The sequence below is a fragment of the Hypanus sabinus genome, chromosome 19 (genome assembly GCF_030144855.1).
Source record: "Hypanus sabinus isolate sHypSab1 chromosome 19, sHypSab1.hap1, whole genome shotgun sequence".
In the NCBI taxonomy this organism is placed as follows: Eukaryota; Metazoa; Chordata; class Chondrichthyes; order Myliobatiformes; family Dasyatidae; genus Hypanus; species Hypanus sabinus.
In genome coordinates this window covers 56,693,039-56,716,231 of record NC_082724.1, presented here as the reverse complement: position 1 = coordinate 56,716,231, position 23,193 = coordinate 56,693,039, and the positions used below count along the sequence as shown (strand labels likewise).

General features: G+C 41.1%; 1 protein-coding gene across 1 annotated transcript in view; it reads right to left on the bottom strand.

The window, feature by feature from the left end:
- Positions 1-23,193, bottom strand: part of dnah1 (dynein, axonemal, heavy chain 1) — a 357,521-nt gene that overhangs the window by 28,487 nt on the left and 305,841 nt on the right. Inside the window, exons 64-70 of the mRNA XM_059944450.1 lie at positions 17,128-17,323; positions 15,762-15,913; positions 14,697-14,893; positions 12,162-12,306; positions 10,826-10,984; positions 5,201-5,332; positions 1,110-1,280 (exon numbers count right to left, since the gene is read on the bottom strand). Coding sequence (XP_059800433.1) covers positions 1,110-1,280; positions 5,201-5,332; positions 10,826-10,984; positions 12,162-12,306; positions 14,697-14,893; positions 15,762-15,913; positions 17,128-17,323 — 1,152 coding nt within the window. The remainder of the gene's footprint in view (positions 1-1,109; positions 1,281-5,200; positions 5,333-10,825; positions 10,985-12,161; positions 12,307-14,696; positions 14,894-15,761; positions 15,914-17,127; positions 17,324-23,193) is intronic.

Here is a 23,193-nt window from a genome sequence, read left to right as displayed (position 1 = left end):
CCGAAATCTCCGTTTCAATGTGGATAGGGATATTTTAAAAAACATATAGTGTGGACGCCTATCGTTTTTATGCGAAACCGGAATTTTCAAAATTATCCGGTCTCGTGTGGATGTAGCCTTAGAGATGCATACTTGAAATGGATGAATTGTCGTATGGGAAAGGATACACTAGCCTTTGCTTGTATCCACTGGGGCATTAATGGTGAATTGGAGGGTATGTTTCCTCAGGTCGATAGTTAAGAGTTAGAGGCAACCATTTAAAAATAGTCATTAAAGGCAGGGATGAGGTTTTTTTTTCCTTTTTTGCAGTGTTAAGTCTGTGGAATTTAGTTCCTCAAAAGGCTGTGGAAGTGGAGCCATGGATAAATTTTAAGGCAGAGGTAGATGGCACCATGATAAACAAGGTGTGTAAGGTAACAACAGTTAAGTGGGACTGCAGAGTTGAAGAACCAGATCCGCCATTATTTTATCAAATGGTGAGGCAGGTTTGTGTGGCTTACTCTTGATCTTAAGTTGCATCAAACCTGATCAGAGGAGATATGAGAATGCAGTTATCTGCCTGTTACTTCAATTTTTATTGAGTTAACGGGGAGAGTCAACTGACTTTTAGTTTGGGATTAATTTTTCTCTAGTAGACAAAAATACTTAGAGGAAGGTTTTAAGATAATGGAGGATAAATTAGAAAACGTTTAAATCCTCTAAATTGACAACAGGCCAGAAATTTTAAATTATAATTGAAAAGAGAGGTCAGGAAAAATTTCTTCTTATATTTTGTTAAATATTTGTTATTTTAACTACACTTAATTTAATTTGTATTTTGCTAAATTTGGCTTAATAGGTAATTATGGTAGAAATGATTACATCTTCTGAGTGAAGAGCAGATAAAATTTAAAGGAAGAGTAAGAGCTACAGATTGCATTGCAGAGGTGGAATGAAATTTAGATTTAGAGAGCTGGCAAGTCACAATGGATTAAATAGCCTCCCTCTGAGCCTTACATTCCTATACTTAGACCTTCCTGATCACTGACTAGATGACAGAGCTCATATGGTCAGTATCCTGCGTTTTCAAATCACACATTCCATTATCAAAATTTCAATTGTAGAATTACCTTAGAGCAAGAGTTTAGGAAGTCATCAGAAAAACTTGTGAATGTTTTCATGAGATTTGCTTTTATGCCTCGTGGTGGTTCGATAGTCATTTTGGAGCCATTTTGAAGAATTGAAACTGGAAATGTATTGCTTGGCAAACTAGTCAACCAAATCCTGAAATCACGATGAACCTAGATATGAAAGAACATCAATCATATGCAAAGCAATCAAAAGAGCCGTATTTCAAAGGTTCAACGTAAATTTATTAACAAAGTACACATATGTCACCATATACAACCTTGAGATTCATTTTCTTACACGCATACTCAATAAATCCATAATAGAATAATAATCATAATAAAATCATTGAAAAGCCATACCAACTTGAGTGTTCAACTAGTGTGCAAAAGACAACAAACTATGCAATTACAAAAATAAAGAAATAATAATAAGTAAATAAACAACAAGTATCAAGAACATGGATGAAGAGTCCTTAAAAGTGAGTCTGTAGGGAACAGTTCAATGATGGGACAAGTGAAGTTATTCCCTCTGGTTCAAGAGCCTGACAGTTGAGGGGTCATAACTGTTTTTGAACCTAGTGATGTGAGTCCTGAGGCTCCTGTACCTTTATCCTAATGGCAGCAGTGAGATAAGAGTGTGAACACGAGGAAATCTGCAGATGCTGGAAATTCAAACAACAACACACACAAAATGCTGGTGGAACACAGCAGGCCAGGCAGCATCTATAGGAGAAGTACTGTCAACATTTTGGGCCAGACAAAGGGTCTCGGCCCGAAACGTCGACAGTACTTCTTCTATAGATGCTGCCTGGCCTGCTGTGTTCCACCAGCATTTGTGTGTGTTATTAGATAAGAGTGTGACCTGGGTGCTGGGGGGGTCCCTGATGATGGATGCTGCTTCCTACAACAATATTTCATATAAATGTGCTCAGTGGTGGGGAGGACTTTACTCATGATGAACTGGGCTGTATCCACTGCTTTTTGTAGTATTTTCCGTTCAAGGGCATTGGTCTTTCCATGATGCAGCCAGTCAATAAACTCTCCACACATCTATAGAAGTTTGTCAAAGTTTTAGATGCCATGCCTTTCTTCGCAAACTCCTAAGGAAGTAGATGCATGGCTGTGCTTTCTTCGAATTTGGACTTATGTGCTGGGCCTAGGACAGGTCCTCTGAAATAATAACACTGAGGAATTTAATGTTGCTGATCCTCTGGTCCTCCAATGAGGACTGACTCATGGACCTCTGGTTTCCTTCTCCTGAAGTCAAAAATCAGCTCCTTGGTCTTGCTGACATTAAGTAAGATGTTGTTATGGGAGCACTCACCCAGATTTTCAATCTCCCTCCTAAATGCCAATTCACCGTCACTTTTGATTTGACCTACAACAGTGGTGTCATCAGTAAACTCTGATTTGGCATTTGAGCTACTGGAGCTGTGCTTAGCCACACAATCATGAGTGTAAAGTGAGTAAATCAGGGGGATAAACTCACAGCCTTATGGTGCACCTGTACTAATAGAGATCGTGGAGGAGATGTTGTTGCCAACCTGAACTGACTGGGGTCTGCAACTGAGGAAATCAAGGATCCAATTGCAGAGGGAGGTATTGAGGCCAATGTCTTAAAGCTTATTGTTTAGTTTTGAAGGGACGATGGTATTTAATGCCAAACTGTAGTTGATAAAGAGCATCCTGATGTATTCATCTTTACTGTCCAGATGTTCCAGGGTTGAATGAAGAGCCAATGAGCTGGCATCTGCTGTGGATCTGTTGTGCCGGTAATCAATTGGAGTGGATCCAAGTTGCTTCTGGGGCAGGAGTTGATACGTTTCATCATCAGCCTCTCAAATACTTCATCACTATGGATGCAAGTATTATTTTCAAAGCAACTTAAATTTGTTTTTGTATCTTGAATATGTTTTCTGTTTAACATAAATAGAAGTATGTATCAAATGTAAAAGTATTTATTAAAAAATGTAGGAAGTTAAATGTTCACAAGGGAAATTTCATCTATATAAAATTGTCTGCTGACACCCAAAAAGTAAACCGAACTCATTTCATCCTTCGAGGAAATGGTGTGCAAAGTTCTACATGGTTCATTCCGGGGACAGAACTGAACTGAACACAAACACTAGAACTTTAATCTGAAACTTTCCCTCTTGCTTTCCGCAGGGATTGTTCCCTCTGTGACTCCCTGGTCTACATGTCCCTCCCCACAGATCTCCCACCTGGCTCTTATCCTTGCAAGAGTTATTGCTACACCTGTCCCTATACCTCTTCTCTTACCACCATTCAGAGCCCCAAACAGTCCTTCCAGGTGAGGCAACACTTCACTTGTGAGTCTGTTGGGGTCATCTATTGCATTTGGTGCTCCTGGTGTGGCTTCCTCTATATCGGTGAGACCCGACGCAGATTGGGGGACTGCTTCATCGAGCACCTCCACTCCGTTCGCCACAACAGACAGGATCTCCCAGTTGCCACCCACTTCAACTCTGCTTCACATTCCCATTCGGATATGTCATACTGCCATGATGAGGCCAAACTCAGGTTAGAGGAGCAACACCTCATATACTGTCTGGGTAGTCTCCAGCCCCTTGGCATGAACATTGAATTCTTCAACTTCCGGTAATTCCCTCCCTCTCCCTTCCCCCATCCCAGTTTCACTCTGCTTCTTCCTCCAGCTGCTCTCAAGATTCTGCCTTCTTCTACAACACAGAGTCTTGCCATCTTCAGAAGTTTTCTGATGACTCTGCCATAATTGGATGCATCAGCAAGGGAGATGAAGCTGAGTACAAGGCTATGGTGGGAAACTTTGTCACATGGTGCGAGCAGAATCACCTGCAGCTTAATGTGAAAAAGACTAAGGAGCCGGTGGTGGACCTGAGGAGGGCTAAGGCACTGGTGGCCCCTGTTTCCATCCAAGGGGGTCAGTATGGACATGGTGGAGGATTATAAATACCTGGGGATATGAATTGACAATAAACTGGACTGGTCAAAGAACACTGAGGCTGTCTACAAGAAGGGGCAGAGCCGTCTCTATTTCCTGAGGAGACTGAGGTCCTTTAACATCTGTCGTACAATGCTGAGGATGTTCTACGAGTCTGTGGTGGCCAGTGCTATCAGGTTTGCTGTTGTGTGCTGGGGCAGCAGGCTGAGGGTAGCAGACACCAACAGAATCAACAAACTCATTCGTAAGGCCAGTGATGTTGTGGGGGTGGAACTGGACTCTCTGACGGTGGTGTCTGAAAAGAGGATGCTGTCCAAGTTGCATGCCATCCTGGACAATGACTCGCATCCACTCCATAATGTACTGGTTAGGCACAGGAGTACATTCAGTCAGAGACTCATTCCACCGAGATGTAACACTGAGCGGCATAGGAAGTCATTCCTACCTGTGGCCATCAAACTTTACAACTCCTCCCTCGGAGTGTCAGACACCCTGAGCCAATAGGCTGGTCCTGGACTTATTTCCACTTGGCATGATTAACTTATTATTATTTAATTATTTATGGTTTTATATTGCTATATTTCTTCACTGTTCTTGGTGCGGCTCTAATGAAACCCAATTTCCCTCGGGATCAATAAAGTATGTCTGTCTATCTGTCTGTTCTACTACACAATGCTTTCATCTTACATTCCTTCTTCACCTTTCCTGCCTATCCCCTCCCTGCTTCCCCTCCCCTACCCCTTGATCTTTCCTCTGATTGGTTTTAAACCTGACACCCACCAGCCTTCTCCTTCCCACCCTCCCCCCACCTTCTTTATAGGCCCCTGCCCCCTCCCTCTTCAGTCCTGACGAGGGGTCTTGGTCCAAAACACTGACTGCTCGTTTCCACGGATGCTGCCCGACTGGCTGAATTCCTCCAGCTTGTTTGTATGTGTAACTTTAATCTGGTGTCTGTTCTTTGTCATTGGAGTTTACAAAGAAGGCATCATTTCACGTTTTTAGCTTTTCCACTTACAACCACTTACTTTATCTGCATTTAACTCAGGATCTTTAGTCCTATTTGTAACATGATATTATCAAAATCATTAAAGAGAAGACTGATAGCATTAACTATATACCTCACTCCATATGAAAATAAAAGAAAAATCACCTTGTCAGGATCCACTGTTTCAATAAGTCTCTCCAGAGAAGGCATCCAGCTGGGAGCCAGATGACAGTTTTGAAAGAACACCCATTTTCCACGCTCCATAGAATTGTGCATCATGGCTTCTGCCCTTGGTCCCTACAAATAAAAAAGTTATGTCAACGCTATTGATAGAAATCATCTAGCAATATTCATATGTGATTGTATTACTAGATATAATTATTATGGTAATCATAAATATATTCCAGTGATTTAGAAAATAAATTAAAATAATGAAACCCCTGCCACTGTGACTATTGTGTTTGGTTGTCTTATTGTTTGTATTGATCAAACCTTTTCCAAAACTTTAGAGAAATATCTTGTGAATGGCAGAGCAGGAAGGCATGTCCAGTGGGTCAGGCTCAGTGTGTCCTCAGAAGGTCAGGCAGCATCTATAGAGAGGACCAAACAGTTAATGTTTCAGGCCGAGACCCAGATGTTCCTTCAGCATTTGGTGTATATTATTCTAGGTCAGAGTGGAATGAAATAAAGAAATTAAAGTAGCATGGAATGGGAAACTCGGGGGTAATTTCCTAGACTGAAAACAAGCACTGTGCAAAGCAGTAACTCAGTCCCCATTTTGTTTATCTAGTGTACAGCAGGCTGCATTGCGAATACTGAATGTAGTACATCAGATTGGAAGAAGTGCAAGTGACTCACTGATACACCTGGAAAAAATATTTGGGTCCCCAGATAGTGGGAAAGGAAGAGGTGAAAGGATATGTGATGCATCATCATTCGGACAGTCTGTGTTTCCATTCATGCACTGAAACAGTGTAGCAGAAAATGGTTCTGGCATTGGAAACCTTTGAATATGATGTTCAAAGTCTGAACGTAGGTCTAACTTTATCCACGTTCCTCTGTTGAGAAGGACTTTGCTGGGTGTTAGGAATTAGGTATGAAACAGATACAGTGTCTTTTATTCCAAACAGCCATCTTTTATCTTTATGGGGTGCCTGCAAAAGAGTAGAAACAGCAAGCAAACTATTGCATTGGTAAGATCTTATGGCTGATTTTAGAGTTTAACTAAGTTTATCTTCAGACCCTGGTCATTGACAAGCTCAACACTGAGGAACTGATATCCATTTAGGTCACAGGCATCTCAGGCCTCTGTTGTAGAGTCCTCAAAATGACATGTATACAGTCCTTAACATATTGGGAACCCTACTGTCCTGGAAATACTGAGTCTTGGTCCGAAATGTAGACTGTACTTCTTCCTGTAGATGCTGCCTGGCCTGCTGCATTCCACCAGCATTTTGTGTGTGTGTCTCTTCTCTTTTGTAGTCCATTTAAGGAGGATTCAGATTCAGATTCAGATTCAGATTCAGATTTATTTATCACATGTATACTGAAACATAAAGTGAACTGTGTTGTCACCACACATCCTGGCAGCAAGGCAGCATTCCCACAATGCTAGGCAGAACAACGCAGAATACAACAAGCAACAAAACGACAAAACGAGCCCCTTTCCTCCCTCCCACCCCCACACATGACAGTCGTCCAAACTCCAGGACAGTCTCTGGGCCTCCAGGCTTTGGTCATCAGGCTTTGAATTCCAAACTTTCAATTGACCTTTGGACACCAATCTTTAATAGCGAACCCCAGACTAGTTGATGAACTAAGCTCTACCTGTAAACTCAGTGTAATCAGTGTAATGGTGAGCTGTATCTAGGAGGGAAGTCTCTTGCTCAACAATAGCCAGAGTAATACAAGGAGAGCAGAGCTGTTATTCACTGACACAGGTAAGGCAACTTTGACCTTGCTGGGTAGCTCTAGGGTGTGGTTGTAGCACTTAGCAGACCTCTGTGATGTCCTTGGAAAAGCAGACATTATTTCTTTGTCAGTCTAACATTGGACAGCCAGATGACTATGAGTCATCTTGCTCAGAGCCCTTCCCCCATTCCTTCTCATTCTAATGGCCGTGGTTTTGGGATCTCCTCCTGGTCTCGTGAAGACTCAGTAACTTTAATCGCATCCATAGCAAATTAGTGAAGATTCAAGTGTAACTCTCTCTTAAGTCCTATGATTTCCCTTTGATCTGAAATCCATCAGCATATGGCAATGGAAATGCAGCTCATGTACACAACTAGGTTTACAAAGTGAATCACCAACAAACTTTAAAACAGCACTGGGAGCTAACAATGGGTTTCTTTCTGCTGATGAATGACAGGATTCCCCAAAAGTGCTGGGTCCATGTGCTTCAGCTTAGCAGCATTGCTACACCCTGATTGGGTGTGGGTAAGTGGGAGAGTGATTGGCCATTGAGGACCAATCTGAGCATGAGCCACAGTGGTCAGTGAGTGGTTTTACTCACTGGAGAGCAGTCTGGAGAAGCTGGAGGGTTAAAGTGGCAAGGGCAGAGTGAGGGTGGGTGAATTCAAGAGAGGGAGGAAGAAGGAATGGTTCATTAGGAAGGCTACGAGCAAGGGGAAATAGAGGCCCATTGACCACAGTCCTGAATCTGCAGAACTCTGAGAGTTGACTGTGGAGGTCAAAGGCCCGATGTCTGCAAGCCTGAGTCTGAGTCCAAAACTGCTGGAGGCTGGAGATCGAAGACAGCTTGTCCTGTGGTTGAAGGACTATGTATGTGTATGGGTCAGTGGGTGGGAGAGAGGAAAGGGACTTGTTTTGCTGTTGTTGTTTTCTTACTTGTTGTGTTCTGGTGTTGTTCTGCTGAGCACTGTAGACAATATATGTTGGCACTGGAATATAGCCCAGCATTTCCTCAGGTGTGTTGGTTGTTAGCGCAAACAACACATTTCATTGTATGTTGTACATGTGAAAAATAAATTTGAACCTAGAACCTTGAGGTTGGGATAGATCAAGAGAAGAGAGGCAATTAGGGGAATAGACTCACCCAGAGATAGAGAAACTGAGAGGCAGAATCAGAATCAAGGGTGGGGGAACTGAGGAAAGATGTGTGAGTAAAATAATGTGAATGTGTGCATAGTGAGTAACTGGTAGAGTATTTCAGTGTGTACCTGACTGTGTGTGTGTGTTTTAAGTCTGTGCAGCATAGCCTGGCCTCCAGTCATAGAAACAAAGGAAACCTACAGCACAATACAGGCCCCTTGGCCCACAAAGTTGTGCCAAAAATGTCCTTACCTTAGAAATTACCTAGGGTTACCCATAGCCCTCTATTTTTCTAAGCTCCATGTACCTATCCAAGTCTCTTAAAAGACTCTATTGTATCTGCCTCCACCACTGTCGTCGGTAGCCCATTCCATGCACTCATCGTTCTCTGCATAAAAAACTTACCCGACATTTCCTCTGTACCTACCTCCAAGCACATTAAAACATTCCCTCTCATAGAAACATAGAAAATAGGTGCGGGAGTAGGCCCTTCGAGCCTGCACCACCATTCAGTATGATCATGCCTGATCATCCATCTCAGAACCCTGTACCTGCTTTCTCTCCATACCCCCTGATCCCTTTAGCTACAAGTGCCATATCTAGCTCTTGTGCTAGCTATTTCAGTCCTGGGAAAAAGCCTCTGACTATCCACATGATCAGTGCCTCTCATTATCTTGTACACCTCTATCAGGTCACCTATCATCCTCCTTCGCTCCAAGGAGAAAAGACATCTCCTCTGCACCCTTTCTATGGTTTCCATATCCTTCCTGTAGTGAGGCAACCAGAACTGAGCACAGTACTCCAACTGGGGTCTGACCAGGGTCCTATATAGCTGCAACATTACCTCTCAGCTCTTAAACTCAATCTCACAATTGATGAAGGCCAATGCACCGTACACTTTCTTAACCACAGAGTCAACCTGCACAGCAGCTTTGAGTGTCCTATGGATTCTCACCCCAAGATCCCTCTGATCCTCTGCACTGCCAACAGTCTTGCCATTAATACTATATTCTGCCATCATATTTGACCTACCAAAATGAACCACCATCATTATCTGGGTTGAACTCCATCTGCCACTTTTCAGCCCAGTTTTGCATCCTATCATGTCCCACTGTAACCTTTGACAGCCCTCCACACTATCCACGACAACTCCAACATTTGTGTCATCAGCAAATTTACTAACCCATCCCTCCACTTCCTCATCCAGGTCATTTATAAAAATCACAAAGAGTAAGAGTCCCAGATCAGATCCCTGAGGCACACCACTGGTCACCGACCTCCATGCAGAGTATGACCTGTCTACAACCGCTTTTTGCCTTCTGTAAGCAAGACTTTTCTGGATATACAAAGCAATGTCCCCTTGGATCCCATGCCTCCTTAGTTTCTCAATAAGCTTTACATGGGGTACCTTATCAAATGCCTTGCTGAAATCCATATACACTACATCCACTGCTCTTTCTTCATCAATGTGTTTAGTCACATCTTGGATACTTTTATTTATTGAGATTCAGAGTGGAATAGGCTCTTCTGGCCCTTCAAGCAGAGCAGCTCTGCAATCCCCTGATTTAACTCTAGCCTAATCACGTGACAATTTACGATGACCAATTAACCCACCAGCCAGAATGTCTTTGCCTTTGGACTGTAGGAGGAAACCGAGCACCTGGAGGAAACCCATGTGGTCATGAGGAGAAAGTACAAACTCCTTACAGACAGCGGTAGGAACCATATCTAAGAAATGACGTTGGCATTGGAGAGGGTCCAAAGGAGATTCATGGGAATGATCCTGGGAATTAAAGGATTAATGTATAATGTTTAATGGCTCAGGGCCAGTACTCACAGCAGTTTAGAAGAATGGGGGGTGGGGTGGGGGAAGGGGATCTCATTTAAACCCATCGAATATTGAAAGACCTAAATAGAGTGGATGTTGAGAGAATGTTTCCTGTAATTGGGGAGTCTAGGACCAGAGGGCACAGCCTCAGAATACAAAGTTGACTTTTAGAACAAGGATGTAGAGGAACTTCTTTAGCTAGAAGGTAGAGAGTCTGCAGAATTCATTGCCACAGATGGCTGTGGAGGCCAAGCCACTGGGTATTATTAAGGCAAAGGGTTTAGTAAGGACATTAAAGATTATGGGAAGGAGGCAGGAGAATGGGTTTGAGAGGGATAATAAATTAGCCAAGATCAAATGGTGGAGCAGACTCTATGGGCCAAATAGCCTAACTCTGATCCCATGTCTTATGGTTTTATGGAGCTTTCCATTCATCAGTGGAAGAGAGTCATCCTTGAATCGAAGGATCTGCTAAGCGATGACACTGCACACTAGCAGCTTGCATGGGCAATACCTGCCTTATCATAGTAAACTATGTAATAAGTAACACAAGTCATGCCAGAAATAGGCCCTCGTAACTTGCATTAGAAATTGGCACCTGTAGTGCTGGAGAGTTCAATATGGCTATCAGATTTCACAGTAGTTAATATTTCTAACATTCTCAATTTTTATATAATTTCATTAACTTGGACAATCGTCCATAAATTTAGCCTGACCTGCTAAGTATTTCCAGCATACTTCTATTCAAAGTTCAAAGTAAATTTATTATCCAAGTACATATGCATATGTCACCATAGACCCTGTTTATGATCTATTCAGGATAATGCATTCTTACTTACTTTTGTATATCCAGCTGTGGCAAAGAAACCGAGGAAGCATAGTGTGAATTTGTTTGAAGGCTTATTCCTTACCTGTCCCTGTCCCAATGAAATAGCACTCAGCTTTTTAGAAAACTTCATCTGTTCTGCAAACTTGTACAGGTCAGCTGCAGGGTCTGTGCCTGGGGACAGCACAAATATCAAGGGAATGCTTGGGGAGGAGTCTTTAAAAACTCCAGATAAATCTGAGGTCTGAAAGAAATAATGTGATGTTTCGAATATTTCAAAAAATTATAACACTAATAAACAATCACTCAAAATCTATACATGAAAGTAAATGAATGAAGCATTTATGATGCTTAATCTGTGACATTAAAACATTAAACACAAAGTTTGCACAAATTCAGTGGCACATAAATGGAGTGGAGATGCAGAATTGAAAGATTTCCCTTGAAGAATTTAACAGTCTTATCAATGCTGAGGTGCTATTAAAAATTACTCTATTGTCCAAGAGCTCTTTCTTGTAGCAATGGGCAACTGACCTCAGCAGCTTTAATGCCCACAGTTCCAAAGTATCCATCGTGAGTGCGAAGAATGCTATTATTGTCAATTTGCTGAATTTCCCATACATCCACTATCCTGAGTATCTCTTTCTTATACCACCGCCAACCGTGCCTTTAAAATGTGTACCATCCATACAAAGTTCAGTTGAAGGCTACCTGGGTGATAGTTATCAACTCCCCTGTCTTTATCACTGAGGTTATTAAGAGCAGTAGTCCACAAGACAGTTTCCAAGGTTCCTTATTATTCTATTTGTAAATATAGTATATGCATTCTTCCATTATCAATGAAAATCTTGGAACAGCCTACATAAGAGGTCTGAGTTATTCTTTTACACCAGACACTGCAGTAATTCAATAAGACAGCCACCACATTTTCAAGAGTAACTAGGAGTGATTTGTAGATAGTAGTCTGCAGTGATAACCAGAATAAATAGAAATAAATCAAATTTCCTCATTATTAGATGAGTAAATGGATTTTTATCGATAAAAGACCAACCCAAATTATCATTACAATCCACTTGGGCATTAGTATTGAACACAGATATATTTCATGGCAGAAATTGATTTCATGGCAGATGAGAGCAATTGATAAGCACATATTTCAAGAGAGTAGAAGAATGAAGATACATTGAGGTGTTTGGATGAAGTACTGTGGGAGATAGCTTGTGTGGACCAACAATGACAGTACAAATCTATTGGACTATATGGTCTTTTCAAATGCTGTAAACACTATTCTTGAATCTTTATTGATCTTGAGGATTCATAATTTTTGCACAGCACTAGAAACACATTGTAAGAATATGATGCAGCAAAATTAATTATCACAGTGACCAAACTCAGAACAAATACAAAGCAGAAAGTCTGACCTGAGGCTCAATGAATTTTTGCCCAAGGTTCAGTGACACAAAGTCCTGCATGGCATTGGTGACTTTGTCCGCTCGAAGACAACGCATTATAAGTAGTTTCTGAAATAGATTCATTTGAGCATCCAAATTCCCTGGTAAAGGTTGCCTGTAACATTAATTACATTTAATTTCTTTAACATCTGAAGCTGGTGACTGGTAAACAGTTTTCCTGGCAACACACATATTTTAACTTTACAGACTGCTCAGTTGTATTTGCCTGGATAAGAATGACGTTCAACTTAATTGTAACTTATAAACTTATAACTTATAAACTAGTAAACAGTATTAACATATTAAAAGCGAGTGGGTGGCTGGAGAAAGCACAGGGCCACTCAAGGGCAAATGAGTGAATTTATGCCCAGAGGCAACGGAAGTGGGTAGGTAGTACAATGCATTGATATACTCAAGGAGATGGATATGGATGATAGTGTGATCAGAGAGGGGTATGTTGATATTAAGAAGGAGAAGATACTGGGTTTCTTGATGAACATTTAGGTAGATAAGTCTCCAGGGCTTAACGAAAGGTAGAAGATTATTCAGGCCTTGGCTGAGATCTTTGTATCCTCTTTATCCACAGGGGAGGTCCCATTGTGAGAGTATTATATGCAGTTCTGGGTGCCACATTACAGGGAGAAGGCTGTGGAGAGAGTGCAGAAGAGGTTCACCGGGATATTGTGTGGGTTGGAGGATATTAGTTAGAAGGAGAGGTTGGATATACTTGGATTATTTTAGCTGGATCATCGTAGGCTGAGGGGTGATGTGATAGAAGTCTATATAATCATGACAGACAGAGGCAGGGTAGATGGTCAGAATCTTCGAATGATGGAATCAGAGATTTACAGAATGGAAACATGCCTTTCAGGCCAACTTGTCCTTGCTGACCAAGCTACCTTTCGTGAGCTAGTCCCATTTTGGTTCACATTCCTCTAAACCTTCCTATCCATATACTTTTAAACATTGAAATTGTACCCACCTCTGCCACTTCTTCTGGCAACTCATTCCATATACCTATCACCCTCCATGTGGAAAAAGTTACAGCTCAGGTCCATTTAAATCTTTACACTGTCATCCTAAACCTACACCCTACAGTTTTAGACTCCCCTGGTTTGGGAGAATGACTGTGACAATCCACAATATCTAAGCCCTTCATGATTTTAAGACCTTTTATATGGTCAACCTTTAGCCCCCTTTGCTCCATGGAAAACAAGTCTAGCCTATCCTTTCTCACCTTATATTTTAAGCCCTCTAGTCCTGAAAGTATACTTGTGAATCTTTATTCCACCTTATATAGTTTAATCATATTCTTTCTATAGTTTGGTGACCAAAGCTCCACACAATATTCCAGGAGTGGTCTCACCAATGTCCAGTACAGCCGCCATATGATGTCCCAAGTCTGGTATTCAATGCCTGAAGACATTGTTACCCCATGAAGATAAGCACAGTACAGCTTTCCTTCTCACATCGCTTACCTGCGCCACCACTTTCAGGGAGCTATGTATTTGTATCCATTGGCCTCCTTGTCATTTACTGTGTATATCTTGCCCCGCTTTAACTTACCAAAAGACATCACTTCACACTGATCAGTTGAATTCCGTCTGTCATTCCTCTGCTCACTTTCCCTTTTGATCTATTGCATATCCCATTTCTTCTTCACTGTCTATCACACCACCAATTTTGGAATCATCTGCCAACTTTACTAATCATGCCACCTACATTTTTATCCAATTCATTAATAGTTATGGACGATGACAAGAGACCCAGCATCAGTCCCTGGAGCTAGTGATCACAGTTGTCCAATCTGTAAAATGACTCAACTCTATGATCCTCTGACTCCATCACCAAGCTAATATTGTATTTAAGTGACTAACCCACCCTGGATCTCATGCAATCTCACTTTCCAGACCAGGCTACTATGTCTGGCTTAACTAAAACCTTAATAAAGTTCATGTTGACAATGTCTACCACTCCAGCCACTTCACCAAAAATCACTATCAAGTTTGAGAGACTTATTTTGCCAGACGCAGTCGCTTTCTTTAGGAGTTGCCAATCTGAAAGCGAATTTTTGAAATATGTACCAATAGTTCATTGATAGCTTTCTACAACTATATTTGAGAAGTTTCCTGAAGAAGTGAGGAAAATTGACTTCCAAATTTTTCTTCTTTGACTCATATCAATGTCAAGAGCCAGGGAGGAAGAGGTTGGAGTGGAGTAAAGAAAAAGGGAAGGGTTAAAAAGACATCTTCTGACCAGCAACAGAAGTATCTAATGGACACCCATAATGACCTCTGGTGTTCAGAGGAGTGCAGTGCCTCCTGAGTCCACATTTCCATTGATCCTGAATACTCTGCCAAGGTCAATGCAAGAAGACATTGTCAGCTGGGCCACATTATTGTAGGAGAATATGGTTCAATGTATATGTGATAAATAAACTTGAATCTGGAATCTTGCAAATAATGTATGAATAAAAATATTGATTGAAGAATTCTTAAAGTTCACCTGTGAGGCTCTGGACTGTCAAAGATTTTTTGGAAACCATTCAGATTGTTGACAAAATCTTCTATGAAACTGCAGAAGCTCTTAAGGCTAGAAAGGCTCTGAATGTCTCTCCATGCTCTTTCTGAGAGCCAGTGAGTGGCTGGATTGGGGCTCAGAGTGGGGATGGGTCCTCCAGAGAGCAGGTAATGCCATTCACCCTGTTCAATTATGATCAAATTAGGAAAGGATAAAGAAAAATATCAAATTAACATTTTGGGTAAATACTGTTTAGCTGACTACATTTTAAATAGCAACAGGCAAATAACACTTGTTTTTTTGGTGCTGTCGTTACCAATTTGTGGAGTGACACATGCACCACTTGAACATATTATAAGTTTGCAGTTTGGGAAGATTGTGATATTTATCATCTCTTAATTCTGGAACGCTATGCTGCTCTAAAGAGGAAGTCAAAATGCTGTCCAGCTTTTGAGCAGGCTCTGGACTACATTCACAGCATCATTCTGCTACAGTCGGGTAGCTAGGTGCTCTGTGCTCTTAGAAAACACTCTTGTCCCTGGGGAATGTGTGAATTCACTAGAACTGTAGATGCAATGTTTTATTTTCTGCATTCATGTGGTTTTGATCTTGCAACATTTAAATGCCAGTATGCTTCACAAATGCATGGGCTTTCACTCCCTGAATGTGCAACTGCTGTACAACCATACGCAGAACTTCTTCTTCTTCTTAAGCCCATCACCTCTACTGGGGCATAGGCCACCAATAGCAGCTTGCCCGAGTCTTCTGTCCAGGGCTGAAGGTCGATCGGCTCTGTGGCTGCTCAAGTGCAGCCTTAACCAGCATCTCATATGGCTCACAGTCTGCTAGTGTGATCCTGAGCTTTTTGTTGTTTCTCATGCCCACTCAATCCTTTTCATCTCTGGTACTTTTCCAATGAGTTTAAAGTTCCACTGAGAAGCTAACAGTGGCCCAAGCACACAGTGGAACAATTGTCCACTGTCTGGCTGAGAGTTCTGTGATTTAATATTACTCACTAAGCCAATGGAGATTAATGGATTTGTTACTGACCATGTCAATCTTGTCATCATTCATCATGATCCGCACACACACTAGGAAAGCAAACATTAGCTTGTGCTTCTCGAAAAGGCTCCTACAGACATTGAGGTACAGGCTGTAGGTGAAGTAATTATTGATAAGTGTTATCCTCTTCTCCACAGTATCTAGGAGCAAGAAAACAGATTGTTGTCCATGTGAGTCCACTGCACTTTAATCTAACTGACAAATCTTATGGCTTAGCACTTCTAATATAGACTATCACATAATGGGAACAAAAATTTGGTTAGAAGGGCCCACATATTGTATTCGTGGAGCATTATCAGGGAATGTTGATTGACCTCCTTGCTTGCAGTCACAATATCCACTCTGGTTATTCATGGAGCTACGTAGGGCATGTTAGATTGCAAAAGCTACTTCAAAACAGAATATCATATGAAGTTAGATTTGACCAGGATTCACTGCAAAATGTCAATTACTAATGAGTGCATCACACAATCAGCAGTAAGATTAAAAAATAATATTGACATTCCAGTCATGATCTTGCCTCCAGTCAACTGTTCGTATTGTTCTTCAAGTATAGCATATCAAAATGGATACATTGATCTTTATGATCTCTCTTCCTTTTTTATATAGCTGGTTGTGTTAAAGATTCCCATCTTTGGCACTTAATTATGAACACATGAAGTTATTGAGAAAGATGGAACGTGGGTGTGGGAACAATTATATTTCTGTAGCCTAATCACTCTGGAGTCTCCGTTTTTTAAATTTCAATCTGTTCTCCTGGAAAAGCATGTAGGAGACATGTCCAAAACCATTAAGTTTTTAAAGAAATAAATCTAGTTTGACTCCCAATCAGGTCAACAGGACTGACTGCAATTTTTATCAATAAATGAAAATTTAAAAACTGACCAAAAATCTAAGACCTGAAACATTAACCCTATTTCTGTTTCTACCTTAGAATGGAGGTGATTGTACTGGAGAGATTACAGAGAGGAATTCACCAAAACATTGCCTGGATTGGAAGACTTTAGTTATGGGAAGAGATTGGATAGCTGAGTTTAGGAGACTAATTGGTGACGTTATTGTCCACCTGCTCTGTCCTTCAGCCTGGTGCACATGCTTTCATCTCGTTTTCATTTTCAGAACTATTGTTACAGTGAGATGTAGGCAGGAAACCTACGCCCACATTTTTGCTCTTGACCAACAAAGCATGTTCTTCACCCTGTGTTACCAGAGCTTCAGCAGTGACTCAAAAATATTTGGCTATACTAGCTTGAAAACATTGTGTGGCATGGGTTATAGAAAACTAAAGAAGAGTATTAGCAAATTTATTGAGCAAATGCAACACAGAATTGCAGAGTTAACTTGTTTGACATACCTGCTCGCTCAGAATTTGCAATGCCCGCCATGAAGATACTGAGGAACCATTCCAAAGAATACTGATACATTGGGTCCACATTGGATAAATCAGAAACACAGAAAAACAGGATCTGCGTCCTGACAGCAACAGGAATATATTGGAGCCGAGTGTTATCGATATCCTTCTCTGTTTGCTCTGCTATTGTCACCTTCATCTGTGGGAAAATAAGGTAGGTTTTCAGCATTGCAAATCATAGAAAATATATGATAACAGAAAGAGCACCCTTGGCAGGTCAGGCAGCATCCACGGTGAGAGAAATGAGACAACATTTTAGGTCAAAGATCCTTCATCTCAAATTGTGATGGTGGTGATTGACATTAAATATTTATTGTGTTTCTCCATCTAGTAGTTTTTTGCTGTCATTTCAAATTTTCAGCATCTGCAATCTTTTATTTTCCAGATGAATGAGCCATACTTCCCAACCATACATTTGGCTTTTGGATCAAGATGGACTTCTGCCTTTCACTGATTTTGCACAGAAGCCTGTGATATGCTAGCATCTGAATAGTAGATAACCAATCTGTGCTTTGAAGACTATCGGCAATCAGTTAGCTTGAACTCACCCAGTCTGATTGTTGATTTTTCATCCAGCAGTACTGCACTTGCATTAATATTACTACAGCCAGTTTAATAACATCATTCCACACACGCTTTCAAACTTCCTGTATCATTGTTCTAATCATGTTAGCACTCAAAAGACTCTCTATGCTCACACTCATTGTACTTCCAATGGTTTCGAAGCATTTCCACTAATATTGTTGCACATATATTATTACTTGTCTTCTGAGATTACCCTTTCATTAATATTACTGTCCTTCCATGAATTGCATGTTATTTGCCTGAATATCTGTGTACTTAATTTCATATTTTACCTCTCTTTTTTAAGAGTGGAGTGACATTTCCATTTTCCAGTCCACCAGAACCATGCCAGAATCTAGTGATTCTTATATTGAAATCAAATAATTGGAGAGAATGTGGAGGCATTATTAATGATTTTTCAAGAACCACTAGATTCTGGAATGGTTCTGGAACACTGGAAAATTGTAAGTGTCACTCCACTCTTCAAGAAGGGAGAGAGGGAGAAGAAGGGAAACTTTCTTCCAGTCAGTCTGGCCTCATTGGTTGGGAAGACGTTGGAGTCGATTATAAAGGATGATGGCTCTGGGTACTATAGGAGTCGCATGATAAAATAGGCTGTAGTCAGCATGGTTTCCTCAAGGGAAAATCTTGCTTGACAAATCTGTTGGAATTCTTTGAAGTAACAAGCAGGATAGACAAAGGAGAATTGGTTGGTGTGTACTTGGATTTTCAGAAGGCCTTTGACAAGGTGCCACACATAAGACTGCTTAACAAGCTACAAGCCCATGGTATCACAGGAGAAATTCTAGAATGGATAAATCACTGGTTGATTGCAGGAGGCAAAGAGTTGGCTGTCAGTGACTAGTGGTGTTCCACAGGGGTCTGTGTTGGGACCGATTATTTTTACGTTATATGTCAATAACTTGGATGATGGCTTTATTGCAAAGTTTGCAGATGATATGAAGATATGTGGATGGGTAGGTAGTTTGGAGGTAGAGCGGCTACAGAAGGACAGACAGATTACGAGGACAGGCAAGGGACTAGCAGATGGAATACAGTGTTGGGAAGTGCATGATCACGTACTTTGATAGAAGAAATGAAAGGGTTGACTATTTTCTAAATGGGGAGAAAATACAAAAAAACTGAAGCACAAAGGGACTTGTGAGTGCTTGTGCAGGATTTCCTAAAGGTTAATTTGCAGGTTGAGTCTGTGGTGAGGAAGATAAATTCAATGTTAGTACTCATTACAAGACGACTAAAATATAAAAGCAAGAATGTAGTGTTGAGGCTTTATTAAGCACTGGTAAGGCCTCACTTGGAGTACTGTGAGCAATTTTAGGCCCCTTATCATAGAAAGGATGTGCTGAAACTGGAGAGGGTTCAAAGGAGGTTCATGAAATGATTCCAGGATTGAATGGCTTGTCATATGAAGAGCGCTTGATAGCTCTGGACCTGTATTCAGTAGAATTCAGAAGAATGAGGGGTGACCTAATTGAAACCTATTGAATGGTGAAAGGCCTTGATAGAGTGAATGTGGAGAGGATGGTTTCCTATGGTAGGAGTGCCTACGACTAGATGACACAGCCTCAGATAGAGGGGCATCTGTTTTGAATGGAGATGAAGAGTAATTTCTTTAGTCAGAGAGTGGTGTATCTGTGGAATTGTTTGCCACAGGCAGCTGTGGAGGCCATCTTTATGTATATTTAAGGCAGAACTTGATTGGTCAGGGCATGAAGGAATACAGGGTGAAGGCAAGAGAATGAGGCTGAAAGGTAAATTGGATCAGCCATGATGAAATGGTGGAGCAGACTCAATGAGCCAAATGGCCTAACTCTGCTCCTATATCTTATGATCTTATCACTGGTAATGTCTCCATAATCTCTTCAGCTACCTCTTCCAGAACCCTGGGGTATAGTCCACTAGCCCATATGACTTATAGACCTTCAGACCTTTCAGCTTCCAAAGCAACTACACTTACTTCTGCCCTCTCAAACATCCAGCATACAGCTAATGTCTTCCACAGTGAAGACTGATGCAAAATACTTATTCAGTTCATCCACCATTTCCTTGTCCCCCATTACTACCTCTCCAGTGTTATTTTCCAGCAGTTTGATATCTACTCTTGCATCTCTTTTACTCTTTATATATTTTGGAATCCTCTTTGATATTATTGACTCGCTTACCTTTTTATTTCATCTTTTCGTTCCTTATAGCTTCTTTAGTTGCCTTTTGTTGGTTTTTAAAAGCTTCCCAATTGTCTAACTTCCCACTAATTTTTGCTGTATTATATGCCCTCTCTTTTGCTTTTATGTTAGTTTTGATTTCGCTTCTCAGCCATGGTTGTGTCATCCTGCCTTTGGAATATAACTTTTTCTTTGGGATGTATCTATCTTGCACCTTCTGAATTGCTCCCAGAAACTCCAGACATTGCTACGCTGCCGTCATCCTTTCTAGTGTCCCCTTCCAATCAACTTTGGCCAACTCTTCTCTCATTCCTTTGTAATTCTCTTCACTGTAATACTGATACATCTGATACATTTAGCTTCTCCCTCTTAAATTGAAGGGTGAAGGTGGAGCTTAGGAGGGTTAATGGTGCCTAACGGCGACTCCTTTATTTGCATCTTCAGAAACAGCTCTACTTCCATCTTTAATATCTCTATTTTTCCCTTTCAAGGTTCTTTTGAAGACCCTGACCTGGAGTTACATGCTGAATACGATTCTTTGCGGGAATTGGATCCTCTCAGGGGGTTCCATAACTTGCCATTGTTCAGAACACCAAAGGCTCAGTTTAAGAGTCTGGCTTGAATTCAGAAGCCTAGGATCTCAGGGCTCTGGAGGCGGGCGGATCGAGGGTTGGTATCAGGACAGGAGACCTGTGTGTCCTCGGGGGAGTCAGAATATCTGCTGTGTGCCAGGTACAGAGTTCAAAAAAAGCAGCATAACGGACTTTTAACATCGTAAGCCAGCAAGTTGTTTGTTATATCTCCCTGCTCACTGGGAATATGGAGACATCTCTTTCTCTCTTATTAGGGAGACAGAGAACCTGTGGTATGTTGAATACTGGGTGATCGAGTAGTCTTTGGGGTAACTGCAAGTCTGTGTTTTTGCTGTTGCTTTGCTCACACTTGAGTGCTCGGTGGCGGTGCCACTGCTTGCTGTTCTTTGCTGGTGGTGGGGAGCTGGGGGAGAGGAATTTGGTGTTCTAACAGTTAACTGTCGTTCATTCTTTTGGGTGCTCCTCTGTTTTTGTGGATGGTTGTGAAGAAAAAGCATTTCAGGATGTATATTGTATAAATATAATCTTTGACATTAAATTGTACCTTTGAATTCTACCATATTATGAACACTAATCATAACAACGCAGAATAAAGTGTAAAAGTGACTGAAGGAGTGCAGTGAAGTTAAACAGTAAAAGGGCATAATGAGGCAGATTGTGAGGCCATCCATCTTATCACACAAGAAATCCATTCAATAGTTTGATGTCAGTGGGATAGAAGCTGTCCTTGAGTCTGGTGGTGTGTGCTTTCAGGCTTTTTTAATCTTCTGCCTGATGAGAGAGGTGAGGAGAGAAATCCCAGGATGGGTGGGGTCTTTAATTCTACTGACTGATTTACGGAGTCAGCAAGAAGTATGACCAGTCCATACTGCTTGCTGCCTCATTGCTGGTTCCTATGATGTGCTAAGCATGTCACAACTCTCTGCAGAGCAGTTGCCGTGATGCAGCCAGACAGATGCATCAATTACATCGATTTCTATTAGTATCTCTGCAGATCTGCAGACCAATGAGAAATTGACAAAAAATATTGCAATTACAGAGGAGTCTTGCTGCAAATCAACCTGAAATGTTATGCATTGTTTAATGAAATTTGTGAATTATCAGTGACTAATTTAAATGCTTTCTTGTTCTAAATGCATGTCAAATTTCTTCTTGCACATCTACTTACCATCTAAAAGTCTTGTTTTGCTTTTCTTACTCCATTTCTCACATTTTTAAGACTGCAAATTTGTATGGTTACATCTGACTTCCAATATTCACAAAATTTAACAATTCCATAATTTCATAATGCTATAAGTTGTTGTTCACACAGGGGTCTTTCAAACAAATATTATGTTGCTTCTTAGAATTAGGATTATAATTTTTTATTTCTTACATCCATCTCACAACATGAGGGAATAAAAATCTTTATGTTATGTCGCTGTCACAATGTACAAGCAATAAGGAAGGGAAATGTGGGAGGATATTACCCAGACACTAAGATTGTATACATCATTGTTTTATATACATGGATGTCCAGTCAGATATGCATTCAGAGCTATGTGTATTGATAAATCTGATGGCCTGCTGGACCTGGCCTTAATGGTGTGGTACTGTATGCCAGACGGAAGTGGCTGAAACAGTTTGTGTGTGGGGTGGCTGGAGTCCCTGACGATCCTCCAGGCCCTTTTTACACACCTGCAGCTGTGAATGTCCTGAACAGAGGACAGTTCACATTCAGAGATTCGCTGGGCTGTCTGCACCACTCTCTGCAGTGCCCTGTGATTGAGGGTAGTACAGTTCCTGTACTAGGTGGCGGCACAGCCAGTCTCAATGGTACCTTTGTAGAAAGTCCTGAGGATTTGAGGACTCCAAACCTCTTCAGGTGAAAGAGGTACTGTTGGGTTTTTTTCACCTCATAGCCAATATGCACAGGCCAGGCGGTATCCTTGGTGATGGGTATACAAGGAATTTGAAACTACTCACCCTCTCAACTACAGTCCCACCGATGTCAATAGGGGCTATCCTGCCTCTGTTCCTCCTGTAATCTATGATCAACTCCTTCATTTTTTCAACAATGATTTGTTTGCAGTGCTTTGTAACTTAGTTCACAGGAGGAGTGATTCAAATTGCCGCCAGTTTTGACGCTGTTTAGTCTACATTGTGGGACCTTTAAGATATTTCAATATTTCCCTCTCTTTGTTACATATGAACTACACAAAATTCACTTGCCCAATTGACCATTCTTGTCAAAGAATTGAAAAGATTCTAAAAGATTGAATTGGCCTTTTCAGAAGAATTCCGTGCTAACGGTCCTTAGTTAGTCTGTTATCTTCTGGAATGGCTAATATCATTCACACCAAGATTTATCTCAATGCCTTGCAATTATTGCATTTAACCCTTCCTCCCTTTTTAAACAGTATAATATTAGTAGTCCATTGGGCTTCTGACCTCTGCTATGCAACCAGGATAGATTGGAAAGTTGTAGTCTTTCTTCCCTTTCATATGGTAGAAACCTGCAATATGTTCACCAGGCTCTGGCAATTTTCCAACTTTCAGACATGTTGACCCCTTTGAAACTGTCTCGCTTGCTATGTTTATCCCATCCACCTTCTTTACCACCATCCTGCCTGTCCCCTTCTTTTGTGAACCTTCACAGAGAGGTTACCTTTTTGGTATCTAAAGTGACC